This window comes from Siphateles boraxobius, unplaced genomic scaffold (assembly GCF_051911475.1).
Source record: "Siphateles boraxobius isolate OS27281-9 unplaced genomic scaffold, OSU_SipBor_1 8, whole genome shotgun sequence".
Taxonomy (NCBI): Eukaryota; Metazoa; Chordata; class Actinopteri; order Cypriniformes; family Leuciscidae; genus Siphateles; species Siphateles boraxobius.
The window spans coordinates 37,717,490-37,735,270 of record NW_027509208.1 but is presented as its reverse complement, the minus strand read 5'-3'; the positions used below and the strand labels follow the sequence as shown (position 1 = coordinate 37,735,270).

Here is a 17,781-nt window from a genome sequence, read left to right as displayed (position 1 = left end):
CAAACACTCGGTTCTCCTTCACCGAACACAACAAGGAAAACAAGGAAACATATAGCTCCGCTCTATTCAGCGCTGCACATGCGAACCATGCGTGTTCCGGACTACACTACCCATAATTCGCTCCCGCTCTAACTACAATTTCACGTTCTTACAACATTAAAGGAACAGCTCCCTATTCCCCCTTTCTCCTACAACACTGGAGAGGTTTGTGTCGTTCAATAAATGTCTAATTTAAGGCGTGACACTACAGGTGAATAGGGTAATTGTTTTAACTAGCAGATATCACCATGAAACTTTGCCAGTTGATTACCTACATTAAGATGAGAAAAAAAATGTATTACAAGTTTTTTTGTAATTTAATGTTTAAATATGCAAATGAGGCATTATCTAATTAAATATGCCGTAATTTGCATATATTTAAGATTTAGCATCAGCCAATGAGATTGCGCATTTAGAGTAAAATCCCCCCTTTTACTTTCACAATTGGTTGCTGATAAAAAGGAAATGACCATATTTGTATCCCGCAGTATTGTTCAGGAGAGAGAGAGCTTTCTAACGGTGTGTGTGATGACAGGGTGCAGATCGCGATCGCAGAGCAGAGGGATGATTCATAATGACAACTTTTGATGAATTTATGAGAAATCTACAGACGCAAACAGACAAAGTGTAGTAAAATAAAGACCTAAATGTGAATTTTGGACTTTTTTTCACCACAAGTCTGAAAGAAGACATGTTATTGAAGACAAATATCCCAAAATCTCAAAATTGACCATTGAAAAAAAAAAAATAGTTTTTGCCTGCCGTGTCTCGCCTTAAGTAATGTTCTATATCACTTCTTGTTAACTGTTCTTGTTAAAAAAACAAAACAAAAGGATAATCGGCCAAACATATCGGCCAAAAAATATCGGCATCATATATCGGCCATCGGCTGCCTCGATTTCTAAACATCGGCATCAGCCAGATAAAAACAAACATCGGTCAACCTCTAACACATATTTCTTTCTGAGCCTGGTCAGTACCTGGATGGGAGACCCCCTGAGAAAACCAGGTTGCTGCTGGAAGAGGTGTTAGTGAGGCCAGCAGGGGGCGCTCACCCTGTGGTCTGTGTGGGTCCTAACGCCCCTGTATAGTGACGGGGACACTATACTGTCAAAGAGCACCGTCCTTTGGATGAGACGTTAAACCGAGGTCCTGACTCTCTGTGGTCACAAATAAATCACAGGATGTCTTTCGAAAGAGTAGGGGTGTAATCCCGGCATCCTCGCCCAATTTGCCCAGTGACCTCTGTCCATCATGGCCTCCTAATCATCCCCATATACTCATTGGCTTCATCACTCTGTCTACTCTCCACCAGTAAGCTGGTGTGTGGTGGGAGTTCATGGCGCAATAAGGGCTGCTGTCGCATCATCCAGGTGGATGCTACACATTGGTGGTGGTTGATGAGATTCCCCCTTCAATGTAAAGCGCTTTGAGTGCAGAGAAAAACGCTATATAAATGTAATGAATTATTATTATTATTATTATTTCATCATCTCTGGCCCTCTATAGCCTTGGACACCCCATGTTTAAAACTCTAGTTCCACCATTGATACATTGATCACTACACACAGTTGAAGTATTAATTTTATCATTTTAATCTCTTGAGTTTATGTTGTTTTTGTAACTATGGGTTACAGGGACTGGTGTGGGGGTTACCTCGAATCTGAGCGTATATATGGACACAACTGAGCTGCTCTGAGTCCATTCGGGGAGTTAAACTAGATGGGCATTTAATATGTTCACTTTTCTCTGGATATTGATCTTCACCAAAACCACAATTTACTAAATTATTCTGTTTTTAACATTGGTTTATAAATGTCTGCCTTTTTATGGTTACAAAGAAAATTATTTCAGCATCTGGAGCAGATGTGATGACGTCAAATGAAACTGAATCTGAGAATGTGTTTCTCTGCTATCCACTCCTGCTTGACTCCTGTGCGAAATTGTATCGTCTTACTGTAGTTAAAGTGTCAATGTATGTTTTCATGGTGCTGATGACCCTTACAACAGTTTTTGGGAACCTGCTGATCATCATCTCTATCTCTCACTACAAACATCTACAGTCTCCAACTCATCTGATCGTTCGCTCTCTGGCAGCTTGTGATTTTCTGCTGGGCTCTTTGGTCATGCCGTACAACATGGTGCGATCTGTTGAAGGGTGCTGGTATCTGGGAGATTTTGTGTGTAAAGTGCATTTTAGTTTAAACATGACCTTCTGTTTCTCTTCCATACTGCATCTCAGTTTAATATCTGTTGACAGGTACTGGGCCATTTGTGATCCTTTAAGATACACAATGAGGGTCACAAACAACACTGTGACTGTATTTACTACATTTACATGGCTGTTATCATTTGTGTACAGCTTTTATGTTGTGTTTTCAGGGATAAATGCAGTTGGACTAGAGATGCTTTCCTGTGTGGGAAGTTGTGTTATTTTTTTTAACAAACAGTGGAGTCTTATATGTACAATTCTCACATTCTTTCTTCCTGGAACGATCATGAGCTCTCTGTATATAAAAATCTTCCATGTTGCAAGAAAGCATGCAAAGGTAATGTCAGAAAGAGTGACTGTGGCGGCAGCAGGAGGGTTGAAGAGCAAAAGGTCTGCAAAGAGAGAAAGAAAAGCAGCAAAAACTCTGGCCATTATTATGGGTGTTTTTTATCTCTGCTGGCTGCCTTTTTGTACTCTTACTGCTCTCGACCCTTTCTACGATTATTTAACCCCAGCTGATGTTTTTGATGTTGTAATTTGGTTTGCATTTTTTAACTCCACTTGTAACCCCTTGATTTATGGACTTTTCTACCCTTGTTTTCAGAATGCATTTAAGGTTCTTATATGCACTTATGTTTGTGGCATCAAGGATTTAAACATCTTGACTTTTGAATAAATATGACACTCACACTTATTTCAAGCATCACAATAAAGTTTTATTTTTATGTAAATTTTTTGTTCATATATGCTACAGCCATTTTGCAAATATTTCTTTTTCTTATGAACTTTCCGCATTTACTGGAAGCAGTGATATGAATATTTTAATAATCTGGTGAAAAAGAGGGGCTGTGGCATAACATGCGAGGCTAAAATCAATGTTAAAATAGACATTTTCAGAGAAATCGCAGCAATCTGTTTTTACTATGTTCAGAAAAATATGTTAAGTTATAATAAACATCCTATATTGCCTGCTTTTTAATAAACAATCAAGACTCAAGAAATAAAACACTATCTGCTATCACAACTGCATTACTATTTTTCTAGGTTAGTGAAACCTGTGTTCGTTTTTTGGCATAAACAACACTAAAAAGAGATAAAAAAAAGATAAAGAAAAAAATAAACGCTCATGTAGCCTAACTATTATGCACGACTTGAGACTCTTCGGACCAAAACATCTCTGAAAGCAACAGTACAGCAGAGGAAAATTATTGTATCTTTTGATACGTTTGGAATATTTAAAAAATGCAAAAACTGCAAAAGGAACAAAATTGTCAGAGACATCCATCTAGTGCATATTCACATAGGAAAACAAAAAGCGCTGTTTGTTCTGTCAATACTGTTTGTTTGTTTGTTTTGCTGACTGAGAAATTGCTTCAGATGATTCAGCAAGAGAGCGGTCCGAACGAATGGGAATGGATTCAGACCGTTTTGACCAATTCATTGAAAAGAATGAATTGACTCAGTCGAAGAATGATTAATTCACTGATGATTGGAATCACTGGTTCAGTCAACAGAAAAACGTGACACATAACTAAATATTTAATATTGAAAAAATATTTGCATGTAAAACATTTCCCAGTTCAGTTGGAGTGCTCATGGTATATGCAGTGCATGCAGCCATAGTGCCATTGCAAATTCCCATTGAGTGGGTGTGACCTCCTCAGTAGAAATCACAAAATTGCGGTTCATCCATGGCCCCCCTCAGTAGAAATCACCTTCCACCTCAGCAGTGACGTGCGGTCTGGGTAGGCCAACTAGGCACTGCCTACCCTGCCAAAATTCAAAAATAAAAATGTTTATTAAATAATAAACTTGTATTTGTATTTTTACTGTTTATTCTTGTGATTTATATATGCAATATGTGTGTTATTCCAATTGTTTAGACGTTATGATGACAAATGTAGCAGTTATGCATAATCAAATGGTAGAATAAACAAATGGTAGAATAAGCAGTGCTTTTACTGTCCATTCATTGCAGAAGACAAGCGAAAAACCCATGCTTCGATCCTGTATTTTTCAACATGTACGGCAAAAAGTACAAATCTGCTGTGCCTTTGGACATAAATATGTTATGCCAGTAATCATCTCGAGATATTAACTAACGTCATTAGACCACAGCTAGCCTACATGCCTAATCCCCGCCAAATTCAAAGTCAAAATGACAGCACCGGCCGTGATCACGGAGTTAAGAAATTTTAATTTTTAAAATCCAATTTTAAAATTTTAATTCAAAATCTGAGTTAATAGCAAGAGGGAGGTCTACGCCAGCCTTAGATTGACTAGTGCAGCAAAAGGGCCCAAAAATTGTCCGATCGTTTCAACCAGACAGCCACTACAGCTTCGGTGGAGCGCACATTTTCCACTCTGAAACGGATGAAAACCTACTGTCGGAACCGGACCGGGCAAGCACGTCTTTCAGCCCTTTCCATTCTGTCAATTGAGAGCCAGAGACTTTGCAAACTGAGGGCCCGTAAAGACAAGTTTTACAAAGCTGTGATCGACGTCTTTACAGCGGCAGATGGATTTTATGTACAAATAATCTACCAATTGTTGAGTCAAAATCTATTTTGGGCTTAATATTGAATTGATAAATGTGGTTGAATTAATGCAAGCCATTTGCCTTCATATTCAATTGAGCAATGTGTGATTTTACTTTTGCTGACTGACAAACATAATTGGCCACTGTGCAACAATTAAGGATTAAGAATGGTTGCATTCTGATTTCTTGATATGCCGCGCTTGTGCATAACTTTTACTGTTATTACGTATTAATAGCCTTAACAATAAATCAGGTATCTGGCTGATTTAGCAGGAGCCGAGGAGCCGTCGCCGTCCACCAGGCTGTGGAGGAGGGTCGAGTCGTCCACCGAGGGCTATCCAGCGCCCCCGCCAGGTGCCGCGGAGAAGATCGCCAAGCTGGTGGGGGACCAGATGACAGCTCGTTGTGGGAATCGGACCAAGTTTTTTTTCTTTTTCTTTTTTTCCTCTCTCTCCTCTCTCGGATCTGTCGCTCCTCATGCTTCCGTCTCCGTTTCCTTCGGCTCGTCGGTCCATACCCCCCAGGGATTGCAGCCGCAGCCGGGGGGGGGGGAGTAGAGCGCAGTCTCGTGGGTACCCCCCGGCCTGCGAGGGGCGATGGGGGTATGTGGCAAGCAGGACGAGGCCGAGGTACGTGAGAGAATGGTGCAAGGCCGGTGGCATGAGTGTTAATGACACCTGTGAGACGCACCGGTCTCGCATCTCTCACGGAGGAGGGGAAGCATAAAGGAGGAGTGACGACTGTGAAGATCGAGAGAGGACAGGCCTGTGTTTATGTTGTGTTTGGTTTTTGTTTTGGGTAGCCAGCAGTCGTGCGCGAGCGGCTTCTGGCGGTTCCTTTTGTTTTATTTTAAAAATTAAAGTCTTTGAATGTTCGCCGGTTCCCGCCTCATTCTTCCGTGAATCTTAAACCTCGTTACACCGGGGTTGTAGGCAGGGCTTCCTTCACAGCCCTCAAACTCCACAAGCACTCCCTCTGTGACGCATGGTGTTGCAGGCTCAAACACCTGGTCAGACTGTGGATCTGGCTCCGTGGCGATGTCACTTTATGTCCTCATTGCAGGCACGGGCTCGACCATCATGGCAGGCCGATCACCATAGTCTGCTGTGGGCTCTTGCAACTCCACCATGCAGCTCACGGGCAATGGATGGCTAGTCTCCGGTTGTGGAGCGGGGCTGGTGTGGTCCTCAGCCAGGCAAATGGTGGATAGGCAATCACAGTTCACCAGCTCCCACTCCACAAATGTGGCTAAGTTTTCCATTTTATGGTTGTGATGTCAGAACTGGTTTCATTTTACGCATCATTTTTTCAATGGTCATTTTGGAGTGAGGAGGATTTTTGTTTCTAGTTCTGGAAGTTAGAATATGTATATTAAATCACTTAATTATATTTTGTTTTTTAACAAACAGTGGGATCTTATATGTCCAATTGTCACTAATTGGATTTTGTCTTCCCAGAACGATCATGTGTCACGGCCGGTTGAAGTGAACAAGAGAATAGGATCCATTTGCAGCATTTATTAAATATTCAAACTCAAACTACAGAAACGTAAACTCAGGTACAAGAAACAAAGTCAGGACAGAACAACCAGCTAACAAACATTAAGCACTCACAAAGACTACACAAGACACACAGGCTTAAATAAGCTAACATGATAACGAGAGGGTATGGTCAATGGGAAACCCCTGGGGAGACTATTAACACTCAGGGAACAATTAATCAAGAAACATAACAAACCCACGAGACTAACACATGACCACTTAACATGATACCCAAAGACAAAACACAGAACTAAATACTTGACAGAATCCCCCCTCTAAGGAGCGGATACCAGACGCTCCACAAACATAAGTCCCGGGTGGTGATGACACAAAGGGAGTCCAAGAGGGAGGTGGGAGGGACAAACAATGAAATAAACTGTGCCTGCAACCAGGGCGGGGCTGGCAGTTCAGGAACAAGCTCAGTGGCGCCCGAGACCGACTCTCGAGCGACCTCTACGGCGTGCTCGGGAACAAACCCACGAGCGACCTCCACGGCATGCTCGAGAACAGACTCGGCCTCGCTCTCAGTGACAAATCCGGGGACAGCCTCCGCCGCGATCTCAGGGACGGCCTCCTCCGCCGCGATCTCAGGGGCGGCCTCCTCTGCCGCGATCTCAGGGATGGCCTCCTCCGCCGCGATCTCAGGGACGGCCTCCTCCGCCGCAATCTCAGGGACGGCCTCCTCCGCCGCGATCTCAGGGACGGCCTCCTCCGCCGCGATCTCATAGACGGCCTCCTCCGCCGCAAACTCAGGGACGGCGTCCTCCGCCGCGAACTCAGGGACGGCCGCCTCCGCCGCGATCTCAGGCACAGCTCTCTCCGCCGCGATCACGGAGACATCTTCCTCCGCCACAATCTCGGGAACAGCTTCCTCCACCGCGATCTCGGGGACAGCCTCCTCTCCCGCGATCTCGGGAACAGCTTCCTCCGCCGCGATCAAAGCTTTCGGGAATAAAGTAAGCTTGTGGGGCTCCCCTTGAACCGAACCCACATTGAATGGTGAGTTGGTTATGAAAAGGGCAAAGCCAACATACTGTGCCAGTGTGTATTGCGGGGTATCAAACGGCATAAGTGAATAAAGGAACTTGTCGATTCCCCGACCAAACATGTCTTTCAAAGCAGCGTCCTCAATATCCACCTCCTGGCAAAATTCAAAACTCCCGCACATACTCATCCATCGGACGAATCTCCTGGCGGGAGCAAAAAACTGCTGGATCCTTTGTGTGGTGAGTGCTTCTGTTACGGCCGGTTGAAGTGAACAAGAGAATAGGATCCATTTGCAGCATTTATTAAACATACAAACTCAAACTACAGAAACGTAAACTCAGGTACAAGAAACAAAGTCAGGACAGAACAACCAGCTAACAAACATTAAGCACTCACAAAGACTACACATGACACACAGGTTTAAATAAGCTAACATGATAACGAGAGGGTGTGGTCAATGGGAAACACCTGGGAAGACTATTAACACTCAGGGAACAATTAATCAAGAAACATAACAAACCCACAAGACTAACACATGACCACTAAACATGATACCCAAAGACAAAACACAGAACTAAATACGTGACATCATGAGCTCTCTGTATATGAAAATCTTCCATGTTGCAAAAAAGCATGCAAAGGTAATGTCAGAAGTGACTGTGGCAGCAGCAGGAGGATTGAAGAGCCAAAGCTCTGCTCAAAGAGAAAGGAAAAGCAGCAAAACTCTGGCCATTGTTATTGGTGTTTTTTTGTTTTGCTTTCTGCCTTTTTTTTTTTTTTATTGTTAATGCTCTCAACACTTTTTTCAAAAGGTTTTACCCTAGCTGAAGTGTTTGATTCTGTTAATTGACCTGGGCTACAGAGAAGCAGCACTGGACTTCAGGCATTTTGGCATTTCCTTCTCCCCAGTCTTCCTCCAGACTCTGGCATCTTGATTTCCGAATGACATGCAAAATTTGCTTTCATCCGAAAAAAGTACTTTGGACCACTGACACTGCGTCAAAAGGGGTGTATACGGGAGAATTCAGACAATGAATACGCCCGCTAAATGTGCTGTTTGGCAGGGATCTTTGGAACTTTGTTACGCGTACCTGTAAATCCCCGCAAAGGCCCGAAAACAGGAACTTGTCTGACCACATGCTGTTAGTTGATGGCTTGCTTTGTAAATGCTAATTTGTTTTGGGACTGGCAGCTCAAGATTGCCCCTATTCCCCTGCCCACCTCATAAGTATTCAGGAAAGGTGGGCTGATAAGTGCTTTACATTGTGTCAATCTACAACAAAGACTGTAGACCCTGAAAAGCAGTTTGTCTCTGGGTGTCCTCTGCTCTTCAAGATGGCTTGCAAAAGATCGCTGGAGTTTTACGGAGAGCAGGGTAGAGATGTTACTCCTTTACGTCGGGACAATGTGGCTTTTCAAACTCCGAGTCCGAACGAAAACAGACTGGTGTATATGGTAAATGCAAGTTTATAGAGGATATTTGAAAAGCTGGAGACGATGTACAAGAGGTTGGATAAGATGGAGGCTGACATCAATGAGCTCAAAGAGGCAAAAGAGAAGCCTGCTTCAAAGAAATTTAAGAGAGCTGGGAATAATTCTGTTGCGGTAAGTTATTTTCTGACCGTCACAAACATTTGGCGGTGTCCGCTTAACTTTGTGTGCTTTATTTATTAATGTATTTGAATTGAGCCCTCATACTATGTTGGATGTTTACAGAAAGCTGTACGGAGATTGCACAATGGGGAAAACAACATACACAAATATGACCCATAGACAAGGTATATCTTTAAAACTATTGTTTCATAACAGTCCTTTCTTCTAAATTATATTTTTAATCAACCTTCTTTAATTACTGCTCCACAGTCTATCCTCCCCCCAAAACCTCGAGGTCACAACCTATCTTTATAATGGCGTCTCCATGGCTGTACTGGACGTAGATCCTGCTGTTTTTAAAGGTAAGTAACAAGAGAATGTCCCAAGGCTACAACTATTTAACTGTATAGATTAGTTAGTTATAAATAAACACATTCTCCCCCCTCACTATCTTCCTCTCTCTAGCATCCTGCAAGACGTATTTTGAAACTGTTAGAAGGGGTTACAGGATGGCCCAAGATGAGAACAAAGACAAGATGGAGGACAGCAGGATCATTGTGCGCATGAGACAAAGAAAAAGAAGAGTAAGTGTAAATAAATATAAATCTCAGTAAAAGACTCAGCCTGGGAGAGGCTCCCATCCCAACCAATTTGATATTTTCAGTGGTTTAATTACTTTTTTCCCTCCTATTTTGCAGCTGCTGAGCAGCAGGACTGGCATTCTCCAGACAAGAGGAAGAGGCAGCTATCTGGAAGACTACAACAGTTGACCACATGTCTGAAGAGGAGGATGCTATCTTGGATAAAAAGTCATTGTGGGTTGTTTGGCCTCCAACCCACAGTACAGTTTTGTCTGCGCTGTGTGGGGTGCTACAAAAAAGACTGGAAGCAGACCAGAAGTACTTGGGAACTCATCATGCACGAGTTGGTGCAAATCGAGTCGCGGTGGAGACCACAGAAGCTGGCCTGTGAATTATTTTAGTATTACGCATCTAAATATTATTCTATAGTATAATTTGAATATTCTGTTGTTTTTTTATATATAGTATTATTTATATTATAAAGTATTATTTATAGATTGTATTATATATAATTCTATATAGTTTTCTATATATATATATATATACTGCATTTATATATTCTATACAATTCCATATTGTTATCTATTTATAAATTGTATTATTTATATATTGTACTATTTATACATTCTAAAGTATTTGTATATTATATTGTTTTCTTTATATTATACACAGGCCTTATATATTATATGGGGTTATACATTGTATGACTAATAGTAAAGTGTATTCTGTGCTAATGTATTTTTATTTATAGAATTTTGAATGTGTGTATATATGTCATGTGCCCAGTGTCATTTACAAATAATAAAAATAACAAACTCAACTTTGTCTATCTGATTGTCGTGACATTATAACCATGAACACCAATGATAATAAATATTAATAATGAGTAATAATAAACCCAAATAAGGCCATAAACTGGACCAATAGTGTGGGGGTTTAGAGGAGGGACAAAGCATTGAGCAGCCAATCCTATGTAAGACCTCTGACCAATTGAAGGAGGCCACTGCCTTGTGTCCCAAAGGTGTGAAATGCTAATATTCCCTTGCATTGACCCCGACCGGGGGATTATTCACCATGGTAACTGATGGCCCTTAGTGGCTCCCTGCTGTGCCCCAAACTTGGTACATATCCAGGAGTATTCGGGATTGTGTGACGGGACAGCAAACTCCCGTACACACACGTTTATTTGTGGAGTACACAGGAGTACTCAGGAGTTTTACATGCCCGATTACAGCTCTTTTCACGCAGTGTGAGGAACAGTCCAGTGCTGCTTCTCTGTAGTCCAGGTCAGGCGCTTCTGCCGCTGTTTCTGGTTCAAAAGTGGCTTGACCTGGGGAATCCGGCACCTGTAGCCCATTTCCTGCACACGCCTGTGCATGGTGGCTCTGGATGTTTCTACTCCAGACTCATAGCTCGGTTAGAGACACTTTTCATGATATGCTAATTTTTTGAGATAGGAATTTTGGGTTTTCATGAGCTGTATGCCAAAATCATCAGTATTAAAACAATAAAAGACCTGAAATATTTCAGTTGGTATGTAATGAATCTAAAATATATGAAAGTTAATTTTTTTATCATTACATTATGGAAAATAATGAACTTTATCAGAATATGCTAATTTTTTGAGAAGGACCTGTATATTTCCCCGCGATGCTGCCAGGGCTAGACTCTGGCTCCGGGCGGGTGGTTGGCCATAATCCACGGGCACATCTAATCTGTATGTGTGGCGCAAACATTTTACCCGAGAGAGCTTCGAGAACTGGAGAATGGTTGACTTCGGCCTTGTCGATGACCAATGCAAGTTGCGTCTTGCGAGTAATGCTGTACCAAGTCCCGAGGACTTTTCTATCCCTTCAGAGGTATGTGTCTAAAATGTAACCCTGGTCATTTTACTTGCCTTTTGTTAAATAAGCGCTTGTTATTAAAATTTTAGATATTTCGATAATACATCAATTGTATGCTTAATTCGTGTAATTAAATATGTAATTGGGGTTCAGGGGGTGCGAAGATCTATAGGCTATGCACGGAACCTTTTTTTAAGCGGAAAATTAATTATTTTCAAATATATGCATTTATAGAGTGTATATAAACAAATATATATTTTATAATGACATTATTATTAGACATGTACATTAATATGTTTTAAATAGAATTACGATTACTGTAGGCTAATATATGTAGCAGGGCATTCAGTTACTTTTGAAAGGACAATGATAAAGTGTCAGTGTATTTCATTAGACTTTGCCAGCTATAAAAAAAATCTAGCATTTCCTCACGTTTTACCACTGATTTTTAGTGACAATCGATATGCATGCCCCCCTTTCCCCTGCCGTGCCATACCACACCCACTCCCTTCTTCTCACAGCCATCCACACCCATTTAAGTTGCATTTTTCAAAAAGATTGTGAGCTAGACTTGAGCTGAAAGAGGGGGGTTTCATGACCCTTTAAAGGGGGTTCTTGCACAGATGGACGAACGCGAAATATGCTTGATGCTAGCTTTGCGATATATGCAATGTTTGCCAAACATCACCATGATTTTGAGGCGGAGGAGGACGAAAAGGGACATCATTGCAACCAGCCGCATATGCTTCAGTTGCTGTGTGCGAGAGAACTCTCAGGACTGGTGTGAACATACAACTCGTTCTCATGAAAGTGCGTATCTATGTCACTAATTTTATTTCCCGTGCCATTTATACGCCAAAAATAGTTTTTGCGTGCATGATACGCACTGTAAGCCCCTTGGGTAGGATTAGGGGTGGGGAGTGCGTGTGTATTACATGCCATAAAGTGCATATCATATGCACACAAAAACTATTTTTGGCGTAAATGGCACGATAAATAAAATTCGTCCTATAGACACGCACTTTTAATGAGATCGTGGCAGGATTTAACGAGGAGCAGTGAGTCCGAAATTGTAGGATGACCAACCCAACCCTTGATATGTTGTGTCATCGTGTGTCCACATTCCTCGCCTACAACAACACCATCCGTAGGGCTGGGCGCAATATCAAGATTTTTTATAGAATATATTGATATATATTTTATAAACAATATAGGTGTAACATGGCTGGCCTTTCCTTTGTTTTTATTGTGTTTTAAGGCCCCGTTTACACGTAAATGTTTATTTTGAAAAACTCAGATTGAGAATTTCCATTCGTTTGTGCCCTTCGTTTACACGCAAATGGAGAATTCGCCTCTGAAAACGATTCTTTCTAAAAACTCCGGCCAGAGAGGAGATTTTTGTGCCTATGTCACAGTATGCGACAGAACTTTCACCTGCGTCAAAAGTGCAACCTCTTTGTTTAAAAGAGAAAGAGGAAGTGATTCGTTGCTGTTGTTGCTATTTTCGGGATTCTGATTGGCTAACGTGGGCTTGATCTTCTCGTTACACTGCCACCAACAGGTTTGGCATGCTCTTATCGGTATATATACATGGGTTTGTGTAAACAAACACTTTTCTGAAAACTGACAGGTGTGCATGATGTTATTTTTGAAAACAGAGAAGGTGAAATGTCCGTTTATAAAATTAGCCGGCAACGTGTATACCCTGTTGTTGATTAGTTAATTTGTCTCCACCTGTCTTCATTAATTATTTTGTTTGTCTCTGTTAATTTAAGTCCTCAGTTTTCTCCCAGTCACTGTCTGTCCTCGTTTGTTTGGTTGCCTTTCTCTGTATTCTCCGACGTGTTTATTATTAAAACCTATTTGTTTACTTTTTTCTTCATCGTGTGCTTCATTATATCAACCGAACCGTTTCAGAAGGACAGACCGTCCAAAGTGAGTACCTTTTTGCCAGGTTCGTTGAGTGGGTCCCCAGCCCGACTCCGACTCCAGCGCCGCCAGAGACCAGCCAGAGACCAGCCAGAAACAAGCCATCCACTAGCGAACGACTCGAAAGAGATGTTGTTCGAGCCCACCTTAGACCGTGGAGACCAGCCTGCCGCATTCAACGAGCCTGATCCATCAGAGAGGACAGGAGAGGACATCGCCCTGAAGCCTGAGCCCCTAACAGTGTCTGAGCAGGTATGTGAGCCACGTCCACGTCCAGGACAGTCAATCCGCTTCGCTGCTCCACCGACGGGAAGTCTGTGGTTCGCATGACCCCGTTGGTACAGTTCTTGGGAGCCTGATTAGAGCTTCCCAACCTGTCCCGCTGGGTCACGCGAACGATCAGGCTCGGCTACGCGATTCAGTTTGCGCTGTCTCCTCCCCGCTTCAGGGGAGTCCGCTCAACTATGGTCTGTGGCAATGCCCCTATCATGAGAACGGAGGTTGCCACCCTCCTGGCGAAGGGTGCGATCGAGACTGTCCCTCCAGCCGAAATGAGGTCCGGCTTCTACAGCCCGTTCTTCATTGTCCCGAAGAAAACCGGTGGGTTACGGCCAATCCTGGACCTGCGCGTGCTGAACCGCTCCCTTCACAGGCTGCCATTCAAGATGCTCACTGCCAAGCGCATTTTCGAATGTGTACGGCCCCAGGATTGGTTTGCAGCGATCGACCTGAAGGACGCCTACTTTCATGTCTCCATTCTCCCTCGACACAGACCGTTCCTTCGATTTGCTTTCGAGGGGCAGGCAAATCAGTACGCGGTTCTCCCATTTGGGTTAGCCCTGTCTCCTCGCGTCTTCACGAAGGTCGTCGAGGCAGCCCTTGTTCCCCTTCGGGAACACGGGGTTCGCATCCTGAACTATCTCGACGACTGGCTTATCCTAGATCACTAGGATCGAGATCAGGTTTGCGAACACAGGGACCTAGTGCTCCGGCACCTAGCCCGTCTGGGCATTCGGGTCAACTGGGAGAAGAGCAAACTTTTTCCATTGCAGAGGATCTCTTTTCTCGGTATGGAAATCGACTCGGTCGCCATGTCTTCGCAGCTTACGAGCGAGCGCACGCAGTCACTGCTGACTTGTCTGAGACAATTCGAGGGCAAGAGTGCGGTTCCACTGAAACTCTTTTAGAGGCTCCTGGGGCATATGGCATCTGCAGCCGCGGCAACGCTGCTCTGGTTGCTTCATATGAGACCGCTTCAGCTTTGGCTTTGCAACCGAGTCCCGAGGTGGGCATGGCATCACGGCACCCTCTGAGAACCAGTTACTCCGACCTGCCGTCAGACCTTCAAACCTCAGCTTTCTACGGGCCGGAGTGCCCCTGGAACGAGCTTCGCGGCATGTAGTTGTAACGACAGATGCCTCCTCCACGGTCTGGGGTGCCATGTGCAATGGACGTGCTGCCGCGTGCTCCTGGATAGGACCCCAGCGCCTATGGCACATCAATTGCCTCGAGTTGCTGGCTGTACGTTTTGCTCTGCGCCGCTTCCGGGCCGTGCTCAAGGGCCAACGCGTACTAGTCCGATTAGACAATACCGCCACTGTAGCATACATCAACCGTCAAGGTGGTCTGCGCTCCCGCCGTATGTTGCAACTCGCCCGCCACCTCCTCTTATGGAGTCAGAAGCATCTGAGGTCGCTTCGTGCCATTTATATCCCTGGAGCTCTGAACTGTGTAGCTGACGAGCTCTCACGGTTTCAGCTCCTCCCGGGAGAAAGGCGGCTCCATCCCCGGTCGGTTCAGCTGATTTGGGACCAGTTCGGGGACGCACGAATAGATCTGTTTGCCTCCCACGACTCGACCCATTGCACCCAGTATTATTCCATGACCGAGGGCACGCTCGGCCCGGATGCTCTGGCGCACAGCTGGCCGCAGGGCCGCAAATATGCGTTTCCCCCAGTGAGCCTTCTTGCGCCGACCTTGTGCAAGGTCAGGGAGGATGAGGAACAGGTCATTCTGGTTGAGCCTTACTGGCCCACCCGGACCTTGTTCTCCGAACTAGTACTCCTCGCGACAGCACCTCCCTGGCCGATCCCTCTGAGGGAGGACCTCTTTTCTCAGGGACGGGGCACCCTACGGCACCCTTGTTCCGATCTTTGGAACCTCCACGTGTGGCTCCTGGGTGGGACGAGGCAGGTTTGAGTACCCTACCACCACCGGTGGTGGCTACCACCTAGAGCATCGTCCACTAGACATCTCTATGCGTTGAAGTGGAACCTCTTCGTCAACTGGTGCTCTTCTCACCGAGAAGACCCCCGGAGATGTTCGATCAGTGTCGTGCTTTCCTTCCTGGAAGATGGGTTGGAGCGAAGGATGTCTCCCTCCACCCTAAAAGTCTATGTCGCCGCCATTGCCGCACAGCATGACTTTGTTGAAGGTAAGTCTTTGGGGAGGCACGACCTGATCGTCAGGTTCCTGAGAGGAGCGAGGAGACTGAATCCTCCTCGCCCTCCTCTCGTTCACTCTTGGGACCTCGCAGTGGTGCTAACTGCCCTGCGGAGTGCTCCCTTTGAGCCTCTGCAATCAGTGGAGCTTAAGTTCCTGTCAATGAAGACAGCGCTCCTGGCTGCACTGGTCTCCATCAAGAGGGTAGGGAACCTGCACGCATTCTCCGTTGACGAAGCGTGCCTGGAATTCGGGCCGGCTTACTCTCACGTGATCCTGAGACCCCGGCCTGGATATGTGCCCAAGGTTCCTACCACTCCCTTCCGGGACCAGGTGGTGAACCTGCAAACGCTGCCCCTGGAGGAGGCAGACCCAGCCTTGGCACTGATCTGTCCAGTACGCGCCCTCCGCGCCTATGTGGACAGAACGCAGTGTTTCAGGACCTCAGACCAGCTCTTTGTCTGTTATGGTGGGAAGCTGAAGGGAAAGGCTCTCTCAAAGCAAAGGTTGTCTCACTGGATAGTGGACACCATTGCTTTGGCTTACCAGCAGCAAGGTCGACCGTGCCCCCTTGGTGTGACTGCCCACTCCACCCGGAGTGTGGCGTCCTCTTGGGCTCTAGCGCATGGCGCCTCGCTAACAGACATCCGCAGAGCTGCAGGCTGGGCAACTCCGAACACATTCGCCAGATTCTACAATCTCCGAGTGGAGCCTGTGTCCTCTCATGTACTCGCTTCAACCAGCTAGTACTGGACCCACTCAGGTGTCTTCGCTTGCTCGCCATTCCACTCCACGGACTGGATACGTGCGATATTCCACTCAGGTGAGCTTCTCCGAAAGCCCTGAGTTCCTCCAGCACTGCTGACGTTGGCGCCAGTGTCTGTTGCCTGCGCGTCGGCTAGGTGCCTCCCGTGTGCATGGTCCCTCCCCTGAGCGACCCCCACATGTGTATTTCCACTGTAAGCCTCACTGAGCATGTGTCTTTCCCTTGGCAAGCCACCTTGTCACCCCTATGGTTGACAAGGTGAAATATTCCACCTGCGGCTGGACACCCCAGTGTTCTCAATATGCATCCTTCGGGTCATATGTGTATTCTCTAAGTCCTCCCCTCTGGGTTGGCAATAATTGCATGTTCCCCTAAACCTTGGGATGTGCCCCCAGTGTACCTTGGTATTCCTGTGCTAAATAGGAGTCCTTAGTCCGTGCCAGTCTCATGACAGGGATCTCAGATTTACGCAGGGGACTGGAAGACAGCCGAGAAGGTGGCGTGATTAAACTGGTAACCCCATTCGTCGCCATCCGACGTAACTCGGATTGACAACGAAAGGGAACGTCTCGGTTACGTATGTAACCCTCGTTCCTTGAGAAGGGAACGGAGACGTTACGTCTGCATGCCACTTTCCGCTGTACCGCGGGGATCGCCTGAAGCTCAGTCTTGGCTCCTCAGCGAAGAAACATATCTGCATGTTGCCAGCGTCTTCCTTTTATACCCACAAGGTAGGGCGGAGAAACGCTATGCAAATTCCGCAGACCCATGGCATTTCTTTGCCATTGACTCGTTTAGTAATACTCAAAGTTGATAGGCTTTCTAAGCGAAACCCCATTCGTCGTCATCCGACGTCACGTCTTCGTTCCCTACTTAGGGAACAAAGGTTACATACTTAACCGAGACAATTTAAAGTGTAAATGAGTTGAAAATATCATTCATTATTTGTATGCATCTTCAGAAATATCTAGGCGCTAGGGGACACCCTCAATCTCCATTACAGGACAGACAGGGGGGATTTTTTTTTTATCTCCTGAGTTCATGTTGTTTTTGTAACTATGGGTTACATTGACTCAAATCTGAGAGTATATATGAAAAAGACTGAACTGCTCTGAGTCCATTTAACAAATTACCCTATATTGTGTGGGCATGTACTGTATTTATATTCATCTTTCTTTGAATATTTATCTTTACCGTATCATTATTTATGAAATAATTCTGGGCTCAATTTGTGTGTGTCTTTTTGCATTTACAAAACAAAAATTTTGTTTTAATCCTGCATATAAGTCATTATCTGGTGCAGAAGTG

At 44.8% G+C, this 17,781-nt stretch overlaps 1 protein-coding gene across 1 annotated transcript; it reads left to right on the top strand.

The window, feature by feature from the left end:
- The first annotated feature begins 1,868 nt into the window (after positions 1 to 1,868).
- LOC143728822 (trace amine-associated receptor 4-like) lies at positions 1,869 to 2,927 on the top strand. Its single transcript, XM_077219683.1, has one exon. The coding sequence runs from the start codon at positions 1,869 to 1,871 to the stop codon at positions 2,925 to 2,927; it is 1,059 nt and encodes a 352-aa protein (XP_077075798.1).
- Positions 2,928 to 17,781: the final 14,854 nt, after the last annotated feature.

Excerpts from the sequence above, each read along its gene's own strand:
- LOC143728822 (XM_077219683.1), top strand. The coding sequence starts at position 1,869 with ATGGTTACAAAGAAAATTATTTCAGCATCTGGAGCAGATGTGATGACG.